Below are 24,054 nucleotides of genomic sequence, written 5' to 3' on the forward strand. Positions count from 1 at the left end.
CTCGTATATTCATATTGTTAAGAACATACATATTACTCGTACTTTGATATGATTGTAACCCGTTTTAATTTCAAATTTTATTTTTTATTTTATAATAAGGAAAAATTAGAATGGAAAGAATTAAAAGTATGATGATGAAAATTGAGTAGAAGAAGGTATCAATAAGCTTTGATGGGAAAAATACAATAATTCTTAGTGTGCATTAAGGTAAAATGATAAGGTGATGCAAAGAGGATAGTGAAAAACTCAGTTCTAAACTTAGCCTAGTAGGAGCTGAAGATGCAACTGGCATAATCAACAACTGAAACCAATGCATAACACTCCCTACCTGGTGCAAGTGCATCACAATTCACATCCCCTTCATTGCAGGCATAGTTCAAAGTTGTTTGCAACTCCATTTGGTTTGCAACTTTATGATAATTTATGTTAGAATTTCTCATAATTTATTGGTCACAAATATAATTCTATAATTGTGTTGTGACTATTATTTAATTAGCCAAATATAAAATTGTCTTCAGTAATTAATTTGGTGGCTAAGGGCATATGTGTCATGAAATATAATAAGTGTAGATACCTTCGGGCAATTTCTGATTTGATGAATGAACTGAATTAGAATTATTGCAACTTAAGTAGTAATTGTTTGGGTTACTTTTATGGGTTATGGTCCCCATTTGTAGAGCAACGAGTTTTGTTGAGTAGGCTGATGAGAATGAAGGTGAATTGTGAGGAGTTATCCAAAATGATATAAAACACCATCACAATTCTTAAGGGATCTTGGATAGAATACATAAGCTCTCCTAGCTTTCTTATTCTCCTCTAGAGAAGCAGAAGGAAAACCATCAGACTCTATCATCTGGAAGATCATCATACCCACATACCCTTCGAAATTCCAAATGACTAATAAATGTATGTTTTTCTTCTTCACCATGAAAATTGATTTCTTATGAGGATTGTTCCATTCGGGTTTATGTATGGGCATAAACATTATGTTATACGAACAAAGCCCCGATCATTAGATTTTCCGTATTCAGTTTAAATGATTATTCATAGAAAAACCAACATTAGAAACAGAAATCAACAAAGGAAAAAATCTCTCATTCATGAGAGTAAGGCAAAGATAATACCTATAAAGTATAAGTATATCATTGACCATATTTTAGTCATTATAATGGGTCACGTGCTTCCAAGGCCAATGGTTTGAAGAATTGTGGAATCAAAGTCTTGATTGAAATATTCATTCACTTAAAGGGCTGGGGTTGTTTTTTAAGAGAGGTTATAAAAATCAAAGTACATTTACTGCATGCAGTATATAAAGAAAGTGAAAGGAGGTTGAAGAACTGCTCTAGAGTTAAAAAAGTAGCATGAATTTACATTAAATTTTAAGAAACATGATATTATTTTATCAATTACAAATTGTCAAGGGTAAAATAGGCAATCCAACATTACTCTATCCATGAGTAATTATTTTATATTTTTGCTTTATATATTTGTATAGATGTATATCAGATATATTTTATATAATATTATCTCATTAATAAATTTTATTTTAAAAATACAGGCCGAAAGGAATAACAATGTTTGTTCAAACACTAGTAAAATTAATTTATATAATTGCTTTAAATCTAAACCAATACTTTTAAACATTTAGAGTAATGGTTGACATATGAAATTATTAACAATATGGTTACCTATTTTGTATTATTCTAGAGCAAATTATACTTATATTCTCTCTCTCTTTTTTTAAATTATTATATAAATTATTTCTATATTGTCTACACATACACAAATCTCCTTTTTAGAATGACTACTCCTACACGAGATATAAGTGCAATATTTTAAATAAAAGATATGATAAATGTAATTAAATTAAACAAAATATGATACATTATGAAGACAATTTCAAATAATATATAAGGCAATACATTTTTATTATTTTTGGTTTATTACAATATAATATAAGAATGATTTAAATAATATATTTTTGATACATTTTCTAATGAACCAAAAATAATGAAAAATAAATTAAATCTCATATTATTTGGACTTATATCCATAATATATCTTTTTATTTAACTTAATTATATTAATCACTCATTTATGTTTAAAAGATTACATTTATTTCTCGTGCAAATATAATATATATATACCTATATTAATATGGGTAGTTTGTGCCTCTACAAAAAAGTAAGAAATGATATGTGTAATAAATTGACTAAACTTTAGGAAAATGTCAGTATAATTTACTTTATTTTTTAATAGTTGTTTGTTTCTTATTAATAGTTCTATTATCTACTCTGAAAGCTAATTTATTTCAAGTGATATAGATTGTTGAAATTGACTTTACTTTTACGAACATAATTTTTCCATACACTCAAGATTAGGAAACTTAACTATAATTGTTAGTATTAATTTTAAAAATAGTAACGATGACGTAAAAAATAATTAATTTCAAAACAAATGAACAAATTTTTATGAAGGAAAAACGACCATAAATATAAAAAATTATATTAAAATATGCATTAATTATATTAAAAGGTTAGACTAATTTTGTGTGGAATGAAGTCTATGCTCCCATAAATTAACTCTCTAATGATTGTTCAAATTTTTGGACATTAGTTAGATAAGTGGCCGATTTGGTTTGCCTAATAGTAAACTAACAACTTAACTATAACTACTTATGTTTATGATTAAATCTTAAAGTTAATAACCTTTATTACATAAATGATGAATAATAAATTATATTTATATTATCCCGTACTTTCAACCTATTTTATTTTTATTTTAAAAACCTTAAAAAAGTAAAAAAAAATTATATTAAAAATACTACCTTTTTTTAAATGAAAATATATTTCTAAGCAATAAGCATGTTCATCAATTTCGAAAAAAAAGAATATATTAACACGTGTCATTATCACAGCCAACTCTGAGTTTCTTCACAAATTGCCATTTTTTCAAATACCACAAAAAATAGAAAAGAATAAAGTTGCAAACTTTATCCTCCAATCTTCTATTTAAAACCCAACCCAGATTTTCTTTCACTACAAGGACCCATAATCACTATTCAATTTGTTCTAATTTTCTCTCTCCACAGAAGGGGTATCACTTTCTCTCTCCTTCAATTGAGAGAGATTGTGTATGTAGCCTCCATTTCCAACCTTTTTGGTTTGTTTTCTCTTATTGTTACTACATTTTTTACATTTTTTTGCGTATTATCAAGAGTATCATTACGTAAGGATGTGACCGCTTGTGTAGTTCCCAAGAATTGAACATATATTTTGGTGATCCTGAGGATCTAGAAGAGCCTTACACCATCAGACCAACGTATCTGTTGGTTATCATTACTATATATATATATATAATCTATGCTAGTTTTGCATTATGTGATTCTATTTGCATGTTCCTATTTGATTATTATTTTTTGATTGTTGGGTTAATATAACTAGGACAAAGGCATGGCTGCAAAGAAAGCCTCTGAGACATTCTCCAAATCAATGATTGAAGATATGCATAAATGGGGTTGTTTGAAGCAAACTGGGGTTAGTTTGAGGTATATGATGGAATTTGGTTCAAAACCAAATGAAAGAAATTTGTTGATCTCTGCTCAGTTCCTTCATAAGGAGCTTCCTATTAGGATTGCTAGGAGAGCTATTGAACTTGAGAATCTCCCTTATGGCTTGTCTCATAAACCTGCTGTCTTGAAGGTATTCTTATTTTTAACATTCTGGTGAAGAAAACTTCGGCTCATGCCCCAATGTTTTAAATTACGGTTGCGCAGTTTTTAAATTGCGGTTCTCGTCGCGGTTGCGGTAACAATTGTGGTTCATTGCGGCCGTTGCAATGTGGATTATGGCCGGTGTGGTGTAAATTATTTTGTGATTAAAAAATATTTTTGAATATGATGCAGTTTCACGTGGTCCGATGCGGCCGCATCATTGTGATTCAGAGTCACACTAAAATTGCGGTGTGATGTAGTAGTGGTGGTCACCGCAACCGTAATATTGATGCAGTCCTTAATTTAAATAAGTGCAGTTGCGGTTCTGATTGCGGTTACTGCCATTGCGAACATTGCAGCTCTTGCGCTGTGAATTTGTTATGATTTAAAAAATATTTTTGAATTTGATGCAGTTCGTTTGCATTGCGACCTTTTGGGGCCACATCATTGTAATTTAATATTACACACAATAGTCTCAAATTGCGGTTTAATGTGTTTACCACAGTCACTGTCACCGCAATATTGCCGCTATAGGTGATGTGGTCTGCATTACTTTTGTAGTCTTTTTTTGTTCCCACCTTTGGTGTCAAGGATTCCATTTCCTTTGCTTTTGAAGATAATTATGATTTGGCAAAGGCTTAAAAAATTACAAGTTTGTGTATCTAATATTAGTTTTCCAATAAAAAATGTTATCTCTTGATTATTTAATTGGTACCCTTAGGACATTAGTGGTTAGCAAGCTTTTTGTGAATATTACTTGTTCTTATCTGCTTATGGGGAAGGGTGTTTTTGGATGTGTTTTATAATTATTTAAGTGTTTCATTTGTTTTTATATTTGCCTCAGCAAACTTGTACATTAAGATTTAAGAAGTTGACTAAATTCTAAAAGCTTGCATTTTTAGTAAAAAAAAGTTTGTGATTAGCATTAGGGTTGTCTGTAGTGCCTAGTGTGTCATATTTTCGGATAATCTTTTCGTGTTAGATCATCTTTGCAATTGGCATATAAGCATGTGAAGTTCTATTTTACTTCGATTTGTAATACAGTTATTTTAGGATAAACTTATAGAAATAATTCCGTTGAAATAATGATTTACTCCATCTAGTGGGATAAAGACTTGATTGTTGTTGTTGTTGTAATATAGTTATTTTGTTTAAATTTATTCTACGTGAAATAATGTAAAGAAAAAGCTTAATAGAGGTACACCTATTGACATAATGGTTTAATGCATAAACTGTGCTACAATGTGCTGCAATTATAATTCAATTGAAAGAATCAAAATTCTAATGGCTTGTTCTACTTGTTCAAATATCATGTCAATAACCAACTCAGTGAAAATTCTAAAGTTTTTCAGATGACCGGTTCTTTATTTCTGCTTTAGAAGTTGACGCCAAATTTTTTCTCTGCTAAGCTTTCTACAATGGGTATATGGTTTAATCAACCATTGTTTGTTAAGAAAGTAGTGATTATCATTCTTCTGCACATGTTTTATTTCTTTAAGACAACAATAGTCATCCGACTTAGGCTTTCAAAATGATTACATTTTACGCTAACATATAATAAACTCAATGACTCTTGATGATGACATTGACAGATATCATAATGTCTCATGCCTGAGATCCTGTCAGTACGACTCGAAAATGTTAGTTTATTATGGTCGTGGGTTGATGTAGGTTTTGATGGATTTCTTTATGGTAATTTTAGCAACATGAAGGAGAAAGACTTGTTTTTGAATAGACATGATGTTTTGTTGATGATCATTGAACTTTTGTGCTACATTTAATGTTTTAGGTGAGGGATTGGTACTTGGATTCTTTCCGTGATCTTAGAACCTTCCCCGATATCAAGAATATGAATGATGAAAAAACATTCACTGACATGATTAAGGCCATCAAAGTGAGACACAACAATGTGGTTCCTACAATGGCCTTGGGTGTTCAGCAGTTAAAGAAAGGCATGGATCCAAAGATTGTTTATGAAGATCTAGATGAGATTCATCAGTTCCTCGATCGCTTTTACATGTCAAGAATCGGAATCCGTATGCTTATCGGTTAGTTCAGAAAACACTTCGCTTGTCTTTTATAAGACTTAATAGTTTGTAAATTTGTATGTGATTAAACCCTAACTTTGTATGTGTTTTTTATTCTTGCGGGATTCAGGGCAGCACGTCGAGTTACACAATCCCCATCCTGCTCCCCACTGTGTGGGTTATATCGATACAAAAATGTCTCCTGTGGAGGTGGCAAGGAATGCCAGTGAGGATGCACGTTCTATATGTTGTCGTGAATATGGCAGTGCTCCCGATGTCCATATATATGGAGATCCCGATTTTACTTTTCCGTGAGTTCCACACTTTTTCCATTAATTCATTCTCTCCTTATATTTTTAAAGAATATTTCCCTTGCTTCTTATGCTAGGAATGTTTATCTCGTAAGATTCATAATTATAGTCAAGAAACTGTACCTGTGCTCTTTCTGTACAATCACTGTATGTTTCTGCAAAACAGTTATGTTCCAGCTCACTTGCATCTGATGGTATTCGAGTTGGTTAAGAACTCACTTCGTGCTGTCCAAGAGCGTTGTGTGGATTCCGACAAAGTTACACCTCCCGTTAGAATAATAGTTGCTGATGGTCTAGAGGATGTTACCATAAAGGTATTTTGTTTGTATTTGTGTAACATATATCCCATTTGTTAATAACCCCACAAAGTCGGAGCCTCGTATACTGGACCACCCTTTTATGAGATTTTGTTCGCATGCTATTATCATGATGTTCTCTTAAAGTCGATCTAAATGGCATTGTAGGTTTCAGATGAGGGTGGTGGAATTGCAAGAAGTGGTCTGCCAAAAATCTTTACATATTTATATAGTACAGCCAGAAACCCATTGGATGAGGATGCAGATGTTGGAGTATCTGATAATGTGACAATGGCTGGATATGGATACGGACTTCCGATTTGTCGTCTATATGCTCGTTATTTTGGAGGCGATCTTCAAATAATCTCTATGGAAGGATACGGTGAGTAGACTACGACAAATATTTCGCTTCGCTAACAACATTATTCATATTGATTTTGTTCCAATTTCAACCCCTGTAGCACTTAGAGTTGGCAACTTGTTGTCCCTCTTGTCCATTTTGCATATGGTGGGATTTTGAGATATGATGAGCTCTGTTTACAATGATACAATTGTTTCAACCTTAATTTCATTCATACTTTTGAACTTCTACAAGAATAGTTACTGCTCTTAAACTATCAAATGCTAGTTATATTTATGTGTAATTGTCATTGCACATTTTTGAGATTCTACTTAGCCAGAGTGGTTCATGAATTATCTATCTTTTGAACACTTCAATTTTTCGAGTTGGTTTTTAAAGGGGAAATAACGAAAAATTAAGGATTGAGAGTCATTTCACAAGTGTATTTCATGAATCTAAAACATTTTTCTTCCATCTATTGTTCTCTAATAACCAATTCGCAAACAGATCCTCAGAGTTACCATCTCAGGAATAACTTGCACTTATATCCCATTGATACAATTATAATACATTTGAAAACTTTGTCATATCTTATTTGGTTGATTAAAGTTCAACTATCAAATTTTCTGATACAGTCATGTTTATTATTCACAGGTACTGATGCATATCTTCATTTGTCTCGTTTGGGAGATTCACAAGAACCTTTGCCCTGAAATTATGATGTTTCCATTTGTTCAACTATCAAATTTAACTGTTCAAATGGATTATTTGCTGTCAATTTTTCCATGTTTTAATAAATTGACAGTTTTCCTGTAAATATGGGGTGCATATCCTACAATTGTGCATGGTGTTGCTTCTTACTTGCCTTCCGTATAGACAGCTTTGGGAATTTGTCATATTTAGAGGGTGAGCCTCGACGCAATGTTAATGTTGCTTGCTTTGTAATATGAAAGTCATGAGTTCAAATCTTGGAAATAAATTCTTCATTTGTGAGGATAAGATTATGTACATCTGCCTTTCTCAAACCTTATTAAGTGGGAGCTGTGTACTAGGTCACCCTTTTTATTTGTTCAAAATTAGTATGGTCCTTTTATGTAAAAAAATGTAGGCAAGTATCTGAATAGATGATTCATATAATTTCTTACCATGCCTCACCATTTTATGCATATGCATATGTATATTTTCTCATAAACTATTGATCATTGTGAGAAGTTGTCTAAATAAATTTTTTTCTAAAGATATTGATACATATGGGGCTAATTAGGCATGGGGTACTTGATATAAACAGCATATGGCCTATTGATTTATATTAAAAATAATGGAAGGCTTAGATTGCTTACTTAAGACCTATTTACCCTATCATTGGGCTAATTAGGCATTGTCTTCTACTCCGATTCGACTTGAACAAGTTTCTCTCATGTCGTATAAAGCCATGATCATTTGATTTCTGCCATGATGGCCGCAAAGGTGTTTACCACAATAAAACCAAAACCCATCTTCCATTATTCAGAATGATCACAACCCACAATACTTAGGTAATGACAAAAACTAATTAAGGCAAAATTATAAGCTTCACTTCCCTACAAAAACTAGTTATATAATTCTTTTTTTTCCTGATATTACTAAGAATATCCTCAGATTTTGAGTAAGGAATTAATCTCTTTTAGGGTACACAACTGTCCCTCCCAACAAATATCGCTATTAGGAATCGAACCCTTGGCCTTTTGGTCATCACGGGGATCTAACAGAGCCTTACACCACTAAATCAATACTTTGTTAGTGTTATATTATATAATTCTTTTATTTACCCTATGGAGTCTATCATATTGTATAGGTATTAGCTTGAAAATTGTGCTCATTAACCCATAATGTCCATTTCACAGCCAACATCACCTCTCCTCACCATCCTCCCATGTGCTTACATCCCTAAGTCCCTAACAACCCCAAGCAAAAACTCCTTACATGGCCAAGCAAAAACTGAAATGTGATATAGCAAAAAGTAGTGTTGAAGAAGAATACAGAGCTATAGTTCAAAGAGTTGATGTTTAGTTATGGCTTAAAAATGATTTTTCAAGAATTGGGGATGCATATTCAACTACCAATAAAATTATATTATGAAAACAAGGTTGTAACACGTATTTCCAAAAAATCCAATGCAGCAAGATCAAACTATACATATGAAAATTTACAGAAAAGAACGCACAAAAATTGAACACAAGATCCTAAGTTTTGCTTCCAAGGCAAATATAGACCTGCTTTTTAATACATGAATATAGTGTTTTCTACATCTTACAATGTTATCTTACAATAATATCATTGGATTAAATTAGTTATACTAACGAACCTAACTATATAAGATAATAAATTCTTAAACTAGTAAGAACGCATTCAATCTAAAATGATTGAAATAAATGTGGTTGTACAGATCATGATGATCATGTTGATTTTACAGTGAGTAAGTCACAACCAAATGCCTTACTCTTCCAAAAGGTGAGCCATATTTACCTTAATTACTCAAATCATCATCAAAATAATTCAGATCAGACTCATTGTCAGTGGCAGCATCTATGTTAACATGATCCAGATCCTGTGACCCTACAGCTACATCGGCCATAGTCACCAGCTCAAGAGATCCTTTCAAGGACCTTGCAGCTCCATCTTCATAATCAATTGAATCATTTTCATAATCGTCATCTTGTTCAACTCCAAAAAGGATGTTCTACAAAAACAAAACCAAATATTCCATCAGTCAAGCTGGACCTCAATGCTTCATTGTTGAAGAAATGCAATTTAGCAGTCCTGAATTTAGACCCATGTACTTGATCTGTAATGTTTAAAAGTTCTCAATCCGATCCCGGAAATTTTTAGAATGTGCAAATTGACCCTTCAATCCAAACTTCTATTAATTGCTAACAGAACTGGTCACATGCGGCTCGCATACCTACTTTTGAGACCAAATTACCCTCTAGTGAAGCATGTCTCATTCACATGTCTCTCCTCCCATTTTTAACCCTAAGAATCTTGTCCCTAAATTCATGAACACATTCAACCTCCAGCAAACCATAACCCAATCAATCACCCAACAAAATTAAAATACACAAATCAACAACTAGAACTTGAACCCATCCCTCTCACGGAACCAATCACCACCTTCATTAACTCCACAATTTCAATTAAATTTGGAAGCACCAACTTTCACCATAGAACCACTCAACCACCACCAACCTATCGAGCTTCCCAATCACCAGTTACCCCTGCAGCTGCAAACCCAGCCACCGCCAAGGCTATATGCACCACCCAGATACCAGCATGCAAACCCACACAGTACCATCTATGTAACCCCCAACCTCACTTGAAACCTTCCATCACCGTGAACTCTTCCACAATATACAACCTAGCAGTATGAAATGCGGAACCATTGTTCACCCCATCTGACCAATCCTCCATAACCTATACTTAGCCTCCAACAACAAACAAACCTCTCCAATCCTATCTAGTTCTCTGCTTCTCTTCACCTCCAAGCACCCAGCCACCAAGCCATTCTTAGATCCAGAACCACTGCAGCACTAGTTAATGTCCTGACCAGCCACCGCCAATACCCACTGCAGCCTAACTTTCACCCACAGTGCCACTAGCCACCAAACAAGATGATTGTTAGGGTTTGGAGGGAAATTAGGTTATGGTTCCAAATGATTTTTGAGTGGAAAGGGTCTTAGGGTTAGGGAAAGACATGTGAGTGATACATGCTTCACTTAATGGCAATTTGGTCTCAAGAGTATACGTGTGAGCTGCACATGCTTCACTTAACGGCAATTGGGTCTCAAGAGTATACATGTGAGCTGCACATGGCCAGTTCCGTTAGCAATTGAGAGAAATTTGAACAGAAGGGTCAACCTGCAAATCTGAACTTTGGGGATCAGTTTGCACAGTTTTAAACATTAGGAACTAAACTGTAAATGGACCTAAGTTCATGGCGGTTAAAAGTCACTTTTTCTTTTACTCAAGCTGATGTTTGAAGTATTTCAAACACAACTTAGACCTGTTTATGTTGCCTGTTACAATGCAATATCTAACATGTAACTAAGAGTTATGTGCTTATAGCAGTTATGGTCTCAACTATAATTCAAATAACCAATCTGTACGACCTAATCGGTTAGACTTTATAGCCCTTTGAATTAAAAAATTACTGATTCAAGGACAACTAAGCTAAACATATTGGATGTGTGACATCATATAGCGCATTGAAGTTTAAATAACTTCAGATAGGCAGCTCAACTATGACTTATAAGAAATCCAATTGACAGCAACTAATGCTTAATCATCATTTCATCACAATCAACAGGAATAGAAAGCCCTGAGTTACCTTCTCACAATCAGAGCTTTGTACATTGGCATCAAGTACCCAATCACTGAGTAAATGCTCTTGAAGAAAACTGTCATCAGAGGTTGATTTTGAGTCTCTAGACCTTTTTCTTAATTGGCATTCTCTCAGTCGCAAGTTGTAGTGAACATAGATAATGTCATCAAGTTTCTTCTGAGATATACGATTTTGTCTTTTGCTGTATATCTGATCATATATACTCCAACCATGCTCACACACAAAGGATGAGCATGTCTGACTTAATATGCGTACAGCTATTCTTTGCAACTCTAAGCAACTTATTCCATGTTGTTGCCACCAAGCAGCTAGTGATGTTAATAAGGAAAAGAAACTGATCAGCTCAATGTTATTATAAAGAAGTATTAATGCGCCTCAAGCATGTTAATTAGCATATGAAGTGTCTAGTAGCAACATGGCAGTTTACCTGGTTCAAGACCTGTTCTTGTGCTAATTGCCAATTCAGTTCCAAAGTCATCTTGTGCAGAATTAAAATGAGAAATCTGGAAATAACATCATTTTGAAGTAGATAAAATAAATGTCCAAAAATGCCAATATCATATAGCAGTCATTAAGGAAATCTTACTTGCATTGATGCAGATATCCGTCTCATATTATCTGGCTCCAGCCTAACAATGCATTCATTGAGCCCTCGTACTACCTCAGAATGCTAGAGTCATATCAAAATTCACTTCAGGAGAGAACTTGAATAAAATTTGAAAATTTGTGACCAGTAGGAAACATTCAATATTCTCACATACCGGCACAAAATCCTGACGATATCTGTATGATGGATTTAAGAAGTACGCAGCCAAGAAAAGAGGATGACAAAACAAAGAGTTCCAATGGCTGTCTATCACCTTCCAGAATGGTTCATATTTCCGTGCATCTTCACCATGAACAGATTTAATGGCAAGTTTTGCCCTGTACATATCATTATATATGTATGGCATTGACAAGCTCTCACCACTACAAACCTTTTCATGCACTTGCATTATGGGATCTACTGACCTCCTAACATACTGCATTTTCTTCCAAAATGTGACATTCAAAACAATTTTTTCCACCTCTTTTCCCTCACTTGTTCTGGAGAACCTGGATGAAATCCATTTGTTTGATAGAAACATTTGTCTGAGACCAACTCGATGATCCACCAAGCTCTGCAATGTAGCAAAGTTAGAAGCGCACCGACTACCAGCTGGCTTTAGAAGATCCTGCCCTAGAGTAAATTCACTTTTCATAAGATTTAACAACCATGTTTGATTATATATTAATTTTGTAATTTTCTGGCCCTTTTCCATGCACTCTCCCACACATCTTATCTTCATAAAATCTTCAAGCATTTGATTAGTACAATAAGTGGCACAAGGGGTCCAGAATAAATTCCTTCTCTTCTCTTCCAGCATTTTTCCAGCAGCTTTGTAGCTGGAAGTATTTTCAGTGATTACCTGCATCGAAAGGGAGAACGAATAGAAACAATGATTAGTAACAGCCACAATGTCCTATTTAAGATGAAAGAGGGCACCACATGAATAGAAAGAACATTTTACCTGCACTACATTTTCCTCACCTATTTCTTCCACTATTTTGTCCAAAAGCTTAAATAAATTTGGTGCATCTTCTACTACATTTGTGGCATCAATGGAAGAGACAAAGTATACACCATGAGGACAAGAAACAAGAAAGTTAATAATTGTCCTACCCTGGGTATTTATCCAACTATCTACCAATATAGAACAACCAGTAATTGCCCAGAAAGCCTTATATTCAACAAGGTAATTCTGAATGGAATTTATTTCCTCCTGCAGAAAGCGACCAGAAATAAGTTGTCTGGGTGGGCATACCAATCCTTGTCCATATTGACCCACCACTTCCAGCATTTTATGAAAATATAGGGAGTCTGCAGCCTGTGAAGGAATTCCTGCATGGTAAAAAAACTTCCAAATCGAAGAAATAACTTCCTTTCGTAATTTCTTAGTGGGCCCTGTCTTAACCTTCACTTGTTTGTGAGTTTGAGGCGCCGGGTTGTTGGGAAATTTCAGGTAAACGTTATCCAATCTTGATCTTCTCAATACTGGTTCAGTACCAGTACTAGGTGATATTCCCTTCAGGGTTTTTCTTAAATCCTTAGACGACCGCTTATCAACATCAATAAAAGTTTCCTTGTTCATATGATGCAAAGCATCTTCCCCTTGATCATACTCTTCATCTTCATTATCCGACTTTGAATAGAAAGGTATCAATTCCTTAACCTCAGGTCGTCTATGTCTCCTTCCAGTGCGATGCCACTTCATATTCTCTTTTATTTTAAGGTAAGCTTCTTCTGGGACACTTTTACAAGGTGCTACTTCTCCTGGAATTCTAGCCAGATGCTGTTTAAACCGATTAATACCTCCACTAACAACTTTCTCACAGTAATTGCATTTGACTTTCTTTTTTCTCTCATCCTGAGCAACACCATGTTCCCACCCAGGGTCAACATATCCTAATGACCGAAGAGTCGTTAAATTTACAGATACATTTGTATCATCCATCAATTGCTTCCCTTTGCCTCTACATCCAACTTGCTCCTCATCGTCTTCATCATCATTAGAGTGAAAATTCATATATGCTTGTGAATCAACTTGTTTTTGTTTCTTACTGGAGCGGCACCCTTCCAGGTTTTCCTTCATTTTTAGGTAGACTTCCTCAGGAGCCTTTTCACAGTATGTTACTTCACCAGAAACCCGGGCTAAATGCTGCTTTAATCTATATATCCCACCACTAACTATTTTCCCACAGTAATTGCATCTAACCTTCTTTTTCCGCTCATCTTGTGCAATGCCATGATCCCAACCGGGATCAATAAACCCACTAGAGCGAATTGGAGCCATTACATCCAAAGCAAAAGTATTACAGTTCTACTCACATAAGCATGGGTGCTGAATACAAAGCACAAAAGGTAAAAAACTAGAACAGATCATGTACTATGAGAGCTTTCCAGTTTGCAGCAGTCACGATGTAGTGATAATAGTGTTAGCCTCCCAGATCTCTGACCTATAAAGCAATCTAGTATGGAAATTAAAAAAACACAAGTATTATGAACAAGGAAGACACAAGTAATAAAAAATAGATAACAAATAACAGAGATGAATTACCATAAAAGTAGAAATGGATAGTTTAAGCAAATGATAATGATGACTGACATCTAAAGATAGCTAAATGCAAACTATGCCCAATCTGCTTGGCTTCCAACCTCCTATTCTTTCACAACTTGTATCAGTTTCTTACTTATTTAGCAAGAAATAGAGATCTTTCAGGACTTTATCCCAGTTATTAACCACTAAAGGCACACATGGAACCTTCCCTTTACAGAAACTCAGGATGAAAGAACATGTTCTTCTCTGTTCTATTTGGTTCCACCACATTGGTACAAAAAAATTACAATTTTTAATTCCATTCCGAATTTGACTAGCTATCATGTTCAGTTCTACCTCTAAATCACACCAAACATATTACAGAATATGCATGTTCTGTTTCACCCCCATTCTGACGCGTCTACCAAATGCAACCTAGAAATGTTTTCCTCCAACATGAGCATCTATGGCAGAAGTTAACATAAAAAGTCTCTCTTAATTTTTCATACTTTCTACACCACACTAACCACCCAACACTCAATTTCAAATAAACTATATTGAAACCCTAAACTTAATTTCAAGAACCATAACATTGTTATACTAATAAAACCAACAAAACAACTATAAATACCATAATCCACACCCCAACAAGTCACACTAGATACGAACACTAGGGAAAAAATATAGAATATAAAAAATCAAATTAATCGAATCTGAAAAAAAAACAAGAGGTTGAGGTTAAGAAACATACGCTAGGGCTCAAAAGTTATCGCGGATTTCGCCATGGATCTGCTCCAACTGAGAGCTAATCTACAAGGTGGTGGCCATGGTTGCCGGCGATTATGCCTCCACACAAAATCTCCGGCGAGAATTTATTTTCCGGCGGAAACCCTAGCTCGTCGATTTGTGAAAACTCCGAGAATTATTGGGGGAAAAGGAAAGAAGGAAAGTGAAGGGAATTGAAATGCAGAGAAAGTGAAGGAATTTATTTTGGAATGAATAGAATTATGAATGCTAAGAGAAAAGGGAAGTTTCTTCTTCGATGAGAAGTGGACAAGAGAAAGGAGCTATCAAAACTACTAAACAAATTGATTTGAGAAATAAATAAATTAGTTAGATAAAATGGGGCAATATAATAATGTTCATATATAGATAATTTAAAATCCAATAAAATTTCTCATATTTGAGATATAAAAAAATGTATGAGATACATTTCCATAGTTAGTAATGTAATATTATCTTTATGGAAAAATCAATTTCATTAAGGTGTAATTAATAATTAATGGTGGTTATATGCAAAAGATGTAAATGCTAGGGATTTATATAGACTTTTCTATAATCACAAATAATTAAAAGATGTTTTGTATAAATTGTTTTCATGCTATATCAATTATATATGCACTTTCATATTATTCCGGATATGAGGCATATTACAAGGATATAAGTTACTAATTTTGTCAAAATTGTACATAAACGAGCTAGATAACCTCCCTAAGTAATGCATATATTTTACTTACACACATTGACAATCATGAATATATCTAATGGTCTAAATGTGAAATTTTTTCTAGTAATGACATGTATTATAGATATGTCATACGTTCATTGATGTGGACATAATGAAATGAACACAATAGTATATCTTGCTACAATAAAGAGTCTCATACAAGGAAGACTCGTCCAATGTTCGTGACCATATGAACATGGTTTACTTATGAATATCATTGGGTTGTTTATAAAATTTGTTGGTCATTATCCTTTATAAACAAGTATTTATATTGTGTGATATTACTTACCAGTTCATGATACAATAACATATAATGACCTTCAATTCCAAGTACATAGAAATTTGGATCAACATCTGGCTTCATGGAAAGCCAAGTTGTTAAATAAGGTCAATAAGTCGTGTCTAGCAAACTCTATTAATTATTCCCTTGTAGTCTATAATATGCAGGTAGTTTAACTTCCTTTTGTGGTTTGTGGGATAATTGATCGGGCAACTGACAAATTTCTTTAAAGCAAAGATCAATCTAGTAAGGGTTGGCCCTTAGTGAATTGGGAAACAATGACTGCTCCTAACTCTCATGGTGGTCTAGGCGTGAGAAAAACTAGTACTAATAGGACTCTCTTGGGAAAGCTTGTATGAAGGATGTTACTTGAACCTTGTTGCTTATGGGTTCAATTATTTGAAAATATCTACCTCCGAGGTATTTCTCTCAACCACTATATTTGCCATAATAGTGTCTCCATACCTGGAGAAGCTTAATTAAGGCAAAGATTGTTTTGTCTGATGGTTTTGAGTTTTTGCTTCAAGAGTGTAATACCTCCTTCTAGTTTGATGATTGGATTGGTAGTGGCCCATTGTGCAACCAGGTTAAATTTGTCCATATCACATATCCTAAAGGAGGTTAGGGATTGTATCTTTACCATGGACGGGCCGAATGATGCATCGTATTCTAATGGTTGGCATTAGAAGCATGCCTTGGATGGTAGATACTCTGCTTCATTTGCTTATTCCTGATTGTTGTCCAAATCCTCGACTACCGTGGACCAAGGTTTTCCTTGGAAGCACCTATAGAAATTACGAATCCCAGAGAAATAAAATTTTACGTTACAATTAGTACTTCATAACTCTTTCACTTGTAACTTGTTATTATTTAACTCTAATCTATCTTCTTCCTTGATGTGTTCATGTTGTTTGCTCCGGTGCAAGATGTTATACATTGTGTTCATGACCACCCTTACTCTAAGGAGATTTTGATAAGGTTGGGCCTCCTTTCTACTAGGATTTTCATAATTATGAACCTTACGGACTAGGGGTACTATTGAAAGTGCAAAGTGTGAAAATAACATTATTAGATTGCCTATGTTTTGATGAAGACAATGAATTAGTGAAAGCTTGAAGATAACTCAACAAATCAACATGCCAAGGACTCAAGAGCTTCATGTCTAGACTAGAGTCATCATTAGTAGTCTTAGATATATGTTTTAGTTATTGAGTCTAGGTTAGGTAAACCTAGATACAAATCTCACAAGTCCTAAAAATAATCATATCATTTACATGAGACATGCCATCTAGATTATTATATGTTCATGCATTAATCATACATGTTATTTGTACATCTTAGGCATAACATAATGGTAATACATGTATAGTTAATAAGCATAACATATAGGTAGTTTACCATTTAATCTCTTAGCTGAAAAATATGTCAGTTAATCGATTAATCAAGGCGTTAATCGATTAACGTGAAATCAGTTTTAATAAATAACTGAAAAACAGAATTCAGTTATTCTCAATAGCCCGTTAATCGATTAAAATGACACTTAATCGATTAATTGGACGTCTAACAACTTTTCTATATAAACTGTGTTTTTATATCATGCTTCATACATTCATTCATTTTTAGAATTGCTAAGTTACATATTTTTCGTGCTCATTGTATGTCATATACACAGAGAGAAATGCATGTGAGATAGTGAGAGATAGTATCATGCTTATGATTTAAAATGTCATCCAATTGCATGTGATTAAATATGTTCATCATTCTATCTTTTCTTGCATGATTCTTGCATTTCTTTTAAAGATTTCGTAGGGTATAAATTACATGTTTCTACATAATTCTGAACTCATACATATTCTTGTTAATTTGTGAGATTTGTATAGGGTTTATAGTTGGATTTGAATTTAATATTTGAGTCATATTGTGTTTCATAATACTCTGTTTTTGTGATAAGGAAAATCGTCTCTTGGTGTCTTACCACCAAAGAGATTCAGTGAGTCTTCACCAAGACTTAGAGGTCTTGAGTTTAAAACATATTCTTGGCTGGGGTTAAATCGTAGGAAAGGTTTTCCTAGGCGATTAGAGTAGTCAAACCAAGGTAGGGGTTCTAGGAATTCAAGAATGGAGCATTTAAGGTCTTGTATTGAAAGTGTGCATGTAATATACATTCGTTTCAATATTAGTGAAGACAATCTCCCGAGATTAGAAGGGAAGGACTGAATGTAGTTTTGCAGTGGACTGCAAAACGAACCAGGATAAAAATCCTTATTGCAGGCTTTTCTAACCCTTATCTCTTTACTTTTCAAGTTGTTTAATTGCCTATTTTAGCTGATATTTTGAATTCTTTAATTCTGCCATATAGAGATTAATTATGTTCAAATATATCTGGTGTATTGTTTCTATAATATCGGTGAGTGGTTGTGCAAACAAGCCAATCAACAACTTGCTATTTTGTGCAATTTAATCGATTAAGTCAGTGCTTTAATCGATTAACTGGGCGTTTTTCAGAATAGGGCTTTGGATACCTAACACATATCCTTTATATGGATTAAGGATAATCAACAGTTCTTCCATAGTCTTTGGTGAATTTGGAGGTGAAGGAATAATATGATTATGGATCTCGCCCTATGGCCAATTCATTATGTTATGCGTAATATTGCCAATAGTATTGGTGGTGGGGATTTTGCTCTGAACCATGAAGAGTATGTCCCCCATTTTGTTTATGAGTTATGGTTTGTGCTTCCTTTAAATTTTACGAAAATTTGTGTTGATCGTAGTTGCACGCATGTGACCTCTAAGATTGGTTGTGGTGGTCTCATTCATAATCATACTGATATATGGATGTGTGGGTTTAGCAACATTGAAGTGGCTTGTGATGTATTCTTATATGAGCTTCTTGGTCTTATTAGTGTCTTAAATTTGGCTAGACAACTTGAGTTTCTTAATGTTATTTGTGAATATGATAATTTAGATGTTGTTGACAGCATAACATTCGAGGGATCCATTGCTCTTTATGCCCATGCAACCTTTATCGAGGAAGCTTACAAGCTCCTCCATCTCCCTTGGGAGGTCTGTTTTGTCATGTAATTCGCTCCTTAAATTTCATTATGGATGCGCTTGCTAAGTTAAGAGTTAGGGAAAAAATACTTCTTTATAGTGACTCATCATCCTTTGTGAGTGACCCATTTTTAAGGACTACCTAGTTTTCTTCTTTGCTTCTTATGTTTATCATGCATCAAGAAAAAAGAAAGTACTCGAAAAATGCAATTCCTATCTTCATGCACGTCACCAATATCCTCAATAAGTTGTCAAAGAACCAAAGGAAACTTACAATATGTCTTGATTTGCGCTTTGTCTTTTTCAGTGTTAGTTGGGATATGAATGTCTAGGATAAACTTTAACTAACAATAACATCATTGTCTTTATCGTGTTGTTCCCAATGTGTTTGTCAAAATATGATGATGATGATGGCTCAGAATTGGCTCAAGAAAGTTGCATCGAGCTTGGCCGAGATGACCAAGATCGTGACTGCGTCAAGCCTAACTAAGATGACCAAGCCAACCACACCAATGACCCAGCCAGATAGAATAGTTATGAGAGAGGCATTGTAGCCCATAACCCAGCCAGGCAGAAGAATCATGACTGAGGCATTATAGCCTCTAATCGAGAAGACATGGCTAGGACCAAGACTAATAACCCTATTGACCAAACATCAAATAGTTGTGCTCACTTAGGCATTTAATCAACACTCCTCACAATTTTAACCAGATTGTTTATGAATCAAACAACCATAAAGCCATGTGATTAACTGAGCCTTGCTTTGTTATTTTTGGTTGATAATGGCTTAGTTATGGGTTAGTTTAGGTGGGTGGTATATTTTTTCTCATCCTATCCTATAAATGTACCTTTTCTGTTTTTGTTGACAAATGTATATTATATACCTAAGTTCTCCTTTAATCTGATATTTGTTTCCAAGCTTACCAAGAACCTCAATTTTTCTATGATTTTCTATAAAACCAATTGCAAAATACAGAAGGATATCACATTGAGAATGATAGGTGCAACTGAAAAAAGGCTTATATATTCTTAATTATGAAAGTATGTCATCATTGCCTAATGTCTCAAGAAAGCTGCATCAAGCCTGACCGAGATGGCCAAGATCATGGATTCATCAAGCCCGACCGATATGACCAGGCCAACCACACCCATTTCCCAGCCAGACAGAATAATTATGACCAAGGCATTGTAGCCCCTGACCCAGTAGGTAGAAGAATCATGATCGAGACATTATAGCCTCTGACCGAGAAGACATGGCCAAGACCAAGGCTAATGACTCTACTAACCAGACATCAAATAGTTGTGCTCACTTATGCATTTCATCAAACACTCCTCACAATTTTAACCGTATTGCTTGTGAATCAAGCAACCATAAAGCCACATGATTAATTGAGTCTTACTTTGTTATTTTTGGTTGATAATGGTTTAGTTATGTTACTCCCGGGTTAGTTTAGGTAGGTGGTATAATTTTTCTCCTCCTTTCCTATAAATGTACCTTTTCTATTTTTGTTGAATCAATGAAAAGCATTATCAATTTCCATTATGATATCTTTGAGTTCCCTATCTCATCTTCTATATTCATCATCATACACACAAATATGGATCACCATGTTCTAATAGTGTTGATTTACACTTTGTCTTCACCTTTATTTTGGGAGACCTTTTGTCCTCGACTTGTCTTTTGGTAACATCAATTGTGTTGTCTCTCAGTAGGGGTGGAAACAGGCCAGGCCGCCTACCAGGGGCCTATTACCTGGCCTATAACAGGCTAGGTCAGGCCAGACTTTTTTGTAAACAGACCAGGCTCAGGCTTTTTGAAAAGCCTATTTAGTTTAACAGGCTAGGCTTTAGGCCATCCAAATGGCCTATTAAGCCTAACAGACCGGCCTATTTAGTTATATTATATAATAATGTTCATATTTTATAATTTTAATATATAAGTAATCTTATTATATATGTAATTTTAATATAAAAATATAATTTCACTGTTAGGATTATAAAAATCTATTTAAAAGTATGCATATTAGTTATTTAAATATAGACATGATCACTTATCTCAATATAATGTAGTATAATAGGCCTTTAAACAGACTAACAGGGCAGACCAGACTTTTAAACAGGCCAGACTTAGGCTTTGAAAAAAAAAATTAAATAGGCTAACAGGCCAGGCCCAAGATCCTATATGTTATACAGGTTCGGCCTGTTTAAGGCAAAACCTGGCCTGACCTGTTTCCACCCTTATCTCTCAGTATAGTATTTAATGAAATCTATTCATAACTATTTTCTTTCCACCCCTATCACTATTTTTTATCTATCTGAGAAATTCATTAATGAACAGTTTTGGATCACAATCTTAAAAAACTCTAAGATTCGTGTCCTTTTCGTAACTATTTTCTGGAAATGATCATGAAATGCACTTTTTCTTACCTTTATACTTGACAAGCTCACATAAACACGGCAATCCCTGAGTTATTCTAATTCTACAATCACAAATCACTTTTTCACATTTCCGTTTATCAAAATGTACATTTCTTCAAGCCTAAGTCATCTTTTGGTGACAAGCTTAAGCACACCACATGACGTACTTAGCTTGTTTGTTTTGAACATTTTCTTCTGGACTTTTGACTTGTGATTTAGCATGAATTCTTGGCTTTCTTTTAAAGTAATCAATTTCCTAAAAAATTCAAGGGAAACTTGGACAAGAGGTGATCAAAAATTATTTTATCCAATAATACAAAATTTATCTAAAAAGTGTTGAATTATGTTGGTTTTCACAGTTTTGCATAGGATAAGTGCCATAAAAAGTATATGAAAATTAGGTATTTTTGGCACTTATCATCACACCATTGTTTTGTACATCTCGTTCGCCACATCGATTTTCATGCCCTTGAGAATGGCATAAATAAGGTGGCATTCAATCAGAAGCAGAGATGAGACATGACTATTTAGAATCACGTTATGCAACAGGAATATCATATACAGTTGGGCCAGTAAAGTCATGTGTTTCTGATAAATCCGTAGTGGCTATCCATCAATGCTGGTGCTGTAGGATCTTCCAGGAATGCACAATAGAGTAGCGATGTCACTCGGGTGGAACCCTCCTTGGGCTAAAGTGCGATCTTTCTGAATCATCCAATTATATTCTTCTTGGGACCCCTCCGCTAGGTCATACGGGCTACCCAATAGGTCATGGATTGTATCCCTGTTGAATAGAACCGTTTTTTCCTTGGACCCATGACTTGTAGGCGAGCGTTTCTCCCTCCTCTTCCAATGAGTAGGCATTGGCATAGAATTCCCGAACAACATTTGGATCAAATTTATCATTGGGGGTGGCCAATATCCACCATTTCAGCTTATCTAGAGGTGTAGTGAAAAATGGGAGGTCATCCCTTTGTAAGTGCACTCGCCTTTCTGGCACAAAGACCGAGTTGAGGAGGATGATATAGTGATCCTCCTTGACCTTCTTTTTGAACTTGGTTCGATTGAAATCTTATGGGGCCTGGGAGGTCGATGCTCCTTTCCACTTCTTGGGAGGAGGGGAATCCTTTTTGGCATTTGACTTTCTCCTCTTGTAACACAGCAAAACCAAGTACACAGTTAGACATTATCAAAAATAATCAAACAAGTGATATCCATTACAACCATGTCACTATTACAACCGCTTAACCAACTCGAAACACATGAGTGTCACTTTTATGAACTAGATTTGAGGTTCCCACTTAGAAACCCCGAGTTTCTTGATGTTGACATTCATGGTTACACAACAACAATGCAATGCAAAAATAATGACAATATAGCATCAACAATGACCTAATCTATCTAAATGTGCATAAACAAATGAGATTTATCATAATGCACAAATAAGAAGATAATGGGTTCAAGAATGCTAAAGTGCACTTACATTGGTCCACGCATGATGCAAAGATTGGATGTGTGCACTAGTTGATGAAGAAGAAGTGAAGCGTGGACTCTTGGAGAGGCTCACGAGCTCTGATTTTGTGTTTCTTTACAATGGGAATGTGAGGGGTTGGACCCCTCACTCCTGTTTCTAAAACCAAAGTCGTGGCCTCTCGCTATGGCGAGGAGTTCTCGCTTGAGTGAGGAGCTCTCACCTGGGCGAGAATATCAGCAATTTTGGGCCTGTCAGCCTCGCCTGGGTCAGGAGCCCCCACCTAGGTGAGGATTTCCCAGCGAGTCAGGCCTTCTTGTTGCCTGGGCGAGCCTGTCTTGCCTGTGAGAGCTAGGCCTCTCCTAGGCGAGATTCCCCCATACCTCTATTTGTTTAACATGTATATGTACAGAAAAGAAAAATACTGGATTGCCTTCCAGGTATCGCTTGTTTAACGTCATTAGCTTGACGCCTGTTCTTTTATGCCTCTGATAAGTTGATGACTGTGGTGAGCCGCTCGATGTCACCACCCAAGTAAGGTTTTAGTCTCTGGCCATTGACTACCCAGCTTCTCTGAGACACTAGGTCTTGCAATTCTATCGCTCCATGCGATTTAACTTCCTTAACTAGGAAGGGTTCTGGCCATTTAGACTTGAGTTTATCCGGAAATAACTTCATCCGGGAATTGAATAACAACACACTCTAATCCACTCGGAAGTCCTTTTTACGGATCTTCCGGTCATGATACAACTTGACCTTCTCCTTGTATAACTTGGAGGACTCATATGCAGTGAGTCTTATCTCCTCCAAATGTTGTAGCTACAATTTTCTCTGATCACTTGCTGCTTTTGGATCCATGTTGTAGAGCTTGAGAGCCCAAAATGCCTTGTGTTCGAGCTTTACAGGAAGATGACATGCCTTCTTATAAACCAACTGAAAAGGGGATAATCCAGTGGGGGCTTTGAAAACTGTTCGGTAAGTCCATAACACATCATCCAATCGAAGAGGCCAATCCTTCCTTGTGGTTGAGACAATTTTCTCAAGGATTCTCTTGACCTCTCTGTTAGAGACCTCTGCTTGCCCATTTGTTTGTGGATGGTAATGAGATGCCACCTTATGTTGGACTCCATGGTGTTGAAGGACC

General features: G+C 35.1%; 2 protein-coding genes across 4 annotated transcripts; one reads left to right on the plus strand and one right to left on the minus strand.

Annotated features, from left to right (window-relative positions):
• LOC109343612 (pyruvate dehydrogenase (acetyl-transferring) kinase, mitochondrial-like) lies at nt 2,944-7,682 on the plus strand. Its single transcript, XM_019582000.1, has 7 exons — nt 2,944-3,162; nt 3,444-3,701; nt 5,502-5,760; nt 5,870-6,050; nt 6,217-6,364; nt 6,515-6,728; nt 7,341-7,682. The coding sequence occupies exons 2-7, from the start codon at nt 3,453-3,455 to the stop codon at nt 7,397-7,399; spliced, it is 1,110 nt and encodes a 369-aa protein (XP_019437545.1). The 5' UTR covers nt 2,944-3,162; nt 3,444-3,452; the 3' UTR covers nt 7,400-7,682.
• On the minus strand, nt 8,926-15,246 carry LOC109343613. 3 transcript variants are annotated; one of them, XM_019582001.1, is made up of 7 exons: nt 14,932-15,242; nt 12,615-14,112; nt 11,826-12,512; nt 11,651-11,734; nt 11,492-11,567; nt 11,050-11,372; nt 8,926-9,405 (listed from the first exon to the last, which is right to left on the minus strand). In XM_019582001.1, exons 2-7 carry the CDS (start codon nt 13,935-13,937, stop codon nt 9,193-9,195), a joined length of 2,706 nt encoding a protein of 901 aa, XP_019437546.1. In that variant the 5' UTR covers nt 13,938-14,112; nt 14,932-15,242; the 3' UTR covers nt 8,926-9,192. The 3 variants fall into 3 exon arrangements, with proteins under 3 accessions (XP_019437546.1, XP_019437547.1, XP_019437548.1); XM_019582002.1 differs by lacking the exon at nt 8,926-9,405 and adding an exon at nt 9,885-10,588 and having other exon boundaries at nt 14,932-15,246; XM_019582003.1 differs by lacking the exon at nt 8,926-9,405 and adding an exon at nt 10,530-10,580 and having other exon boundaries at nt 14,932-15,245.

Source organism: Lupinus angustifolius, chromosome LG03 (assembly GCF_001865875.1).
Source record: "Lupinus angustifolius cultivar Tanjil chromosome LG03, LupAngTanjil_v1.0, whole genome shotgun sequence".
In the NCBI taxonomy this organism is placed as follows: Eukaryota; Viridiplantae; Streptophyta; class Magnoliopsida; order Fabales; family Fabaceae; genus Lupinus; species Lupinus angustifolius.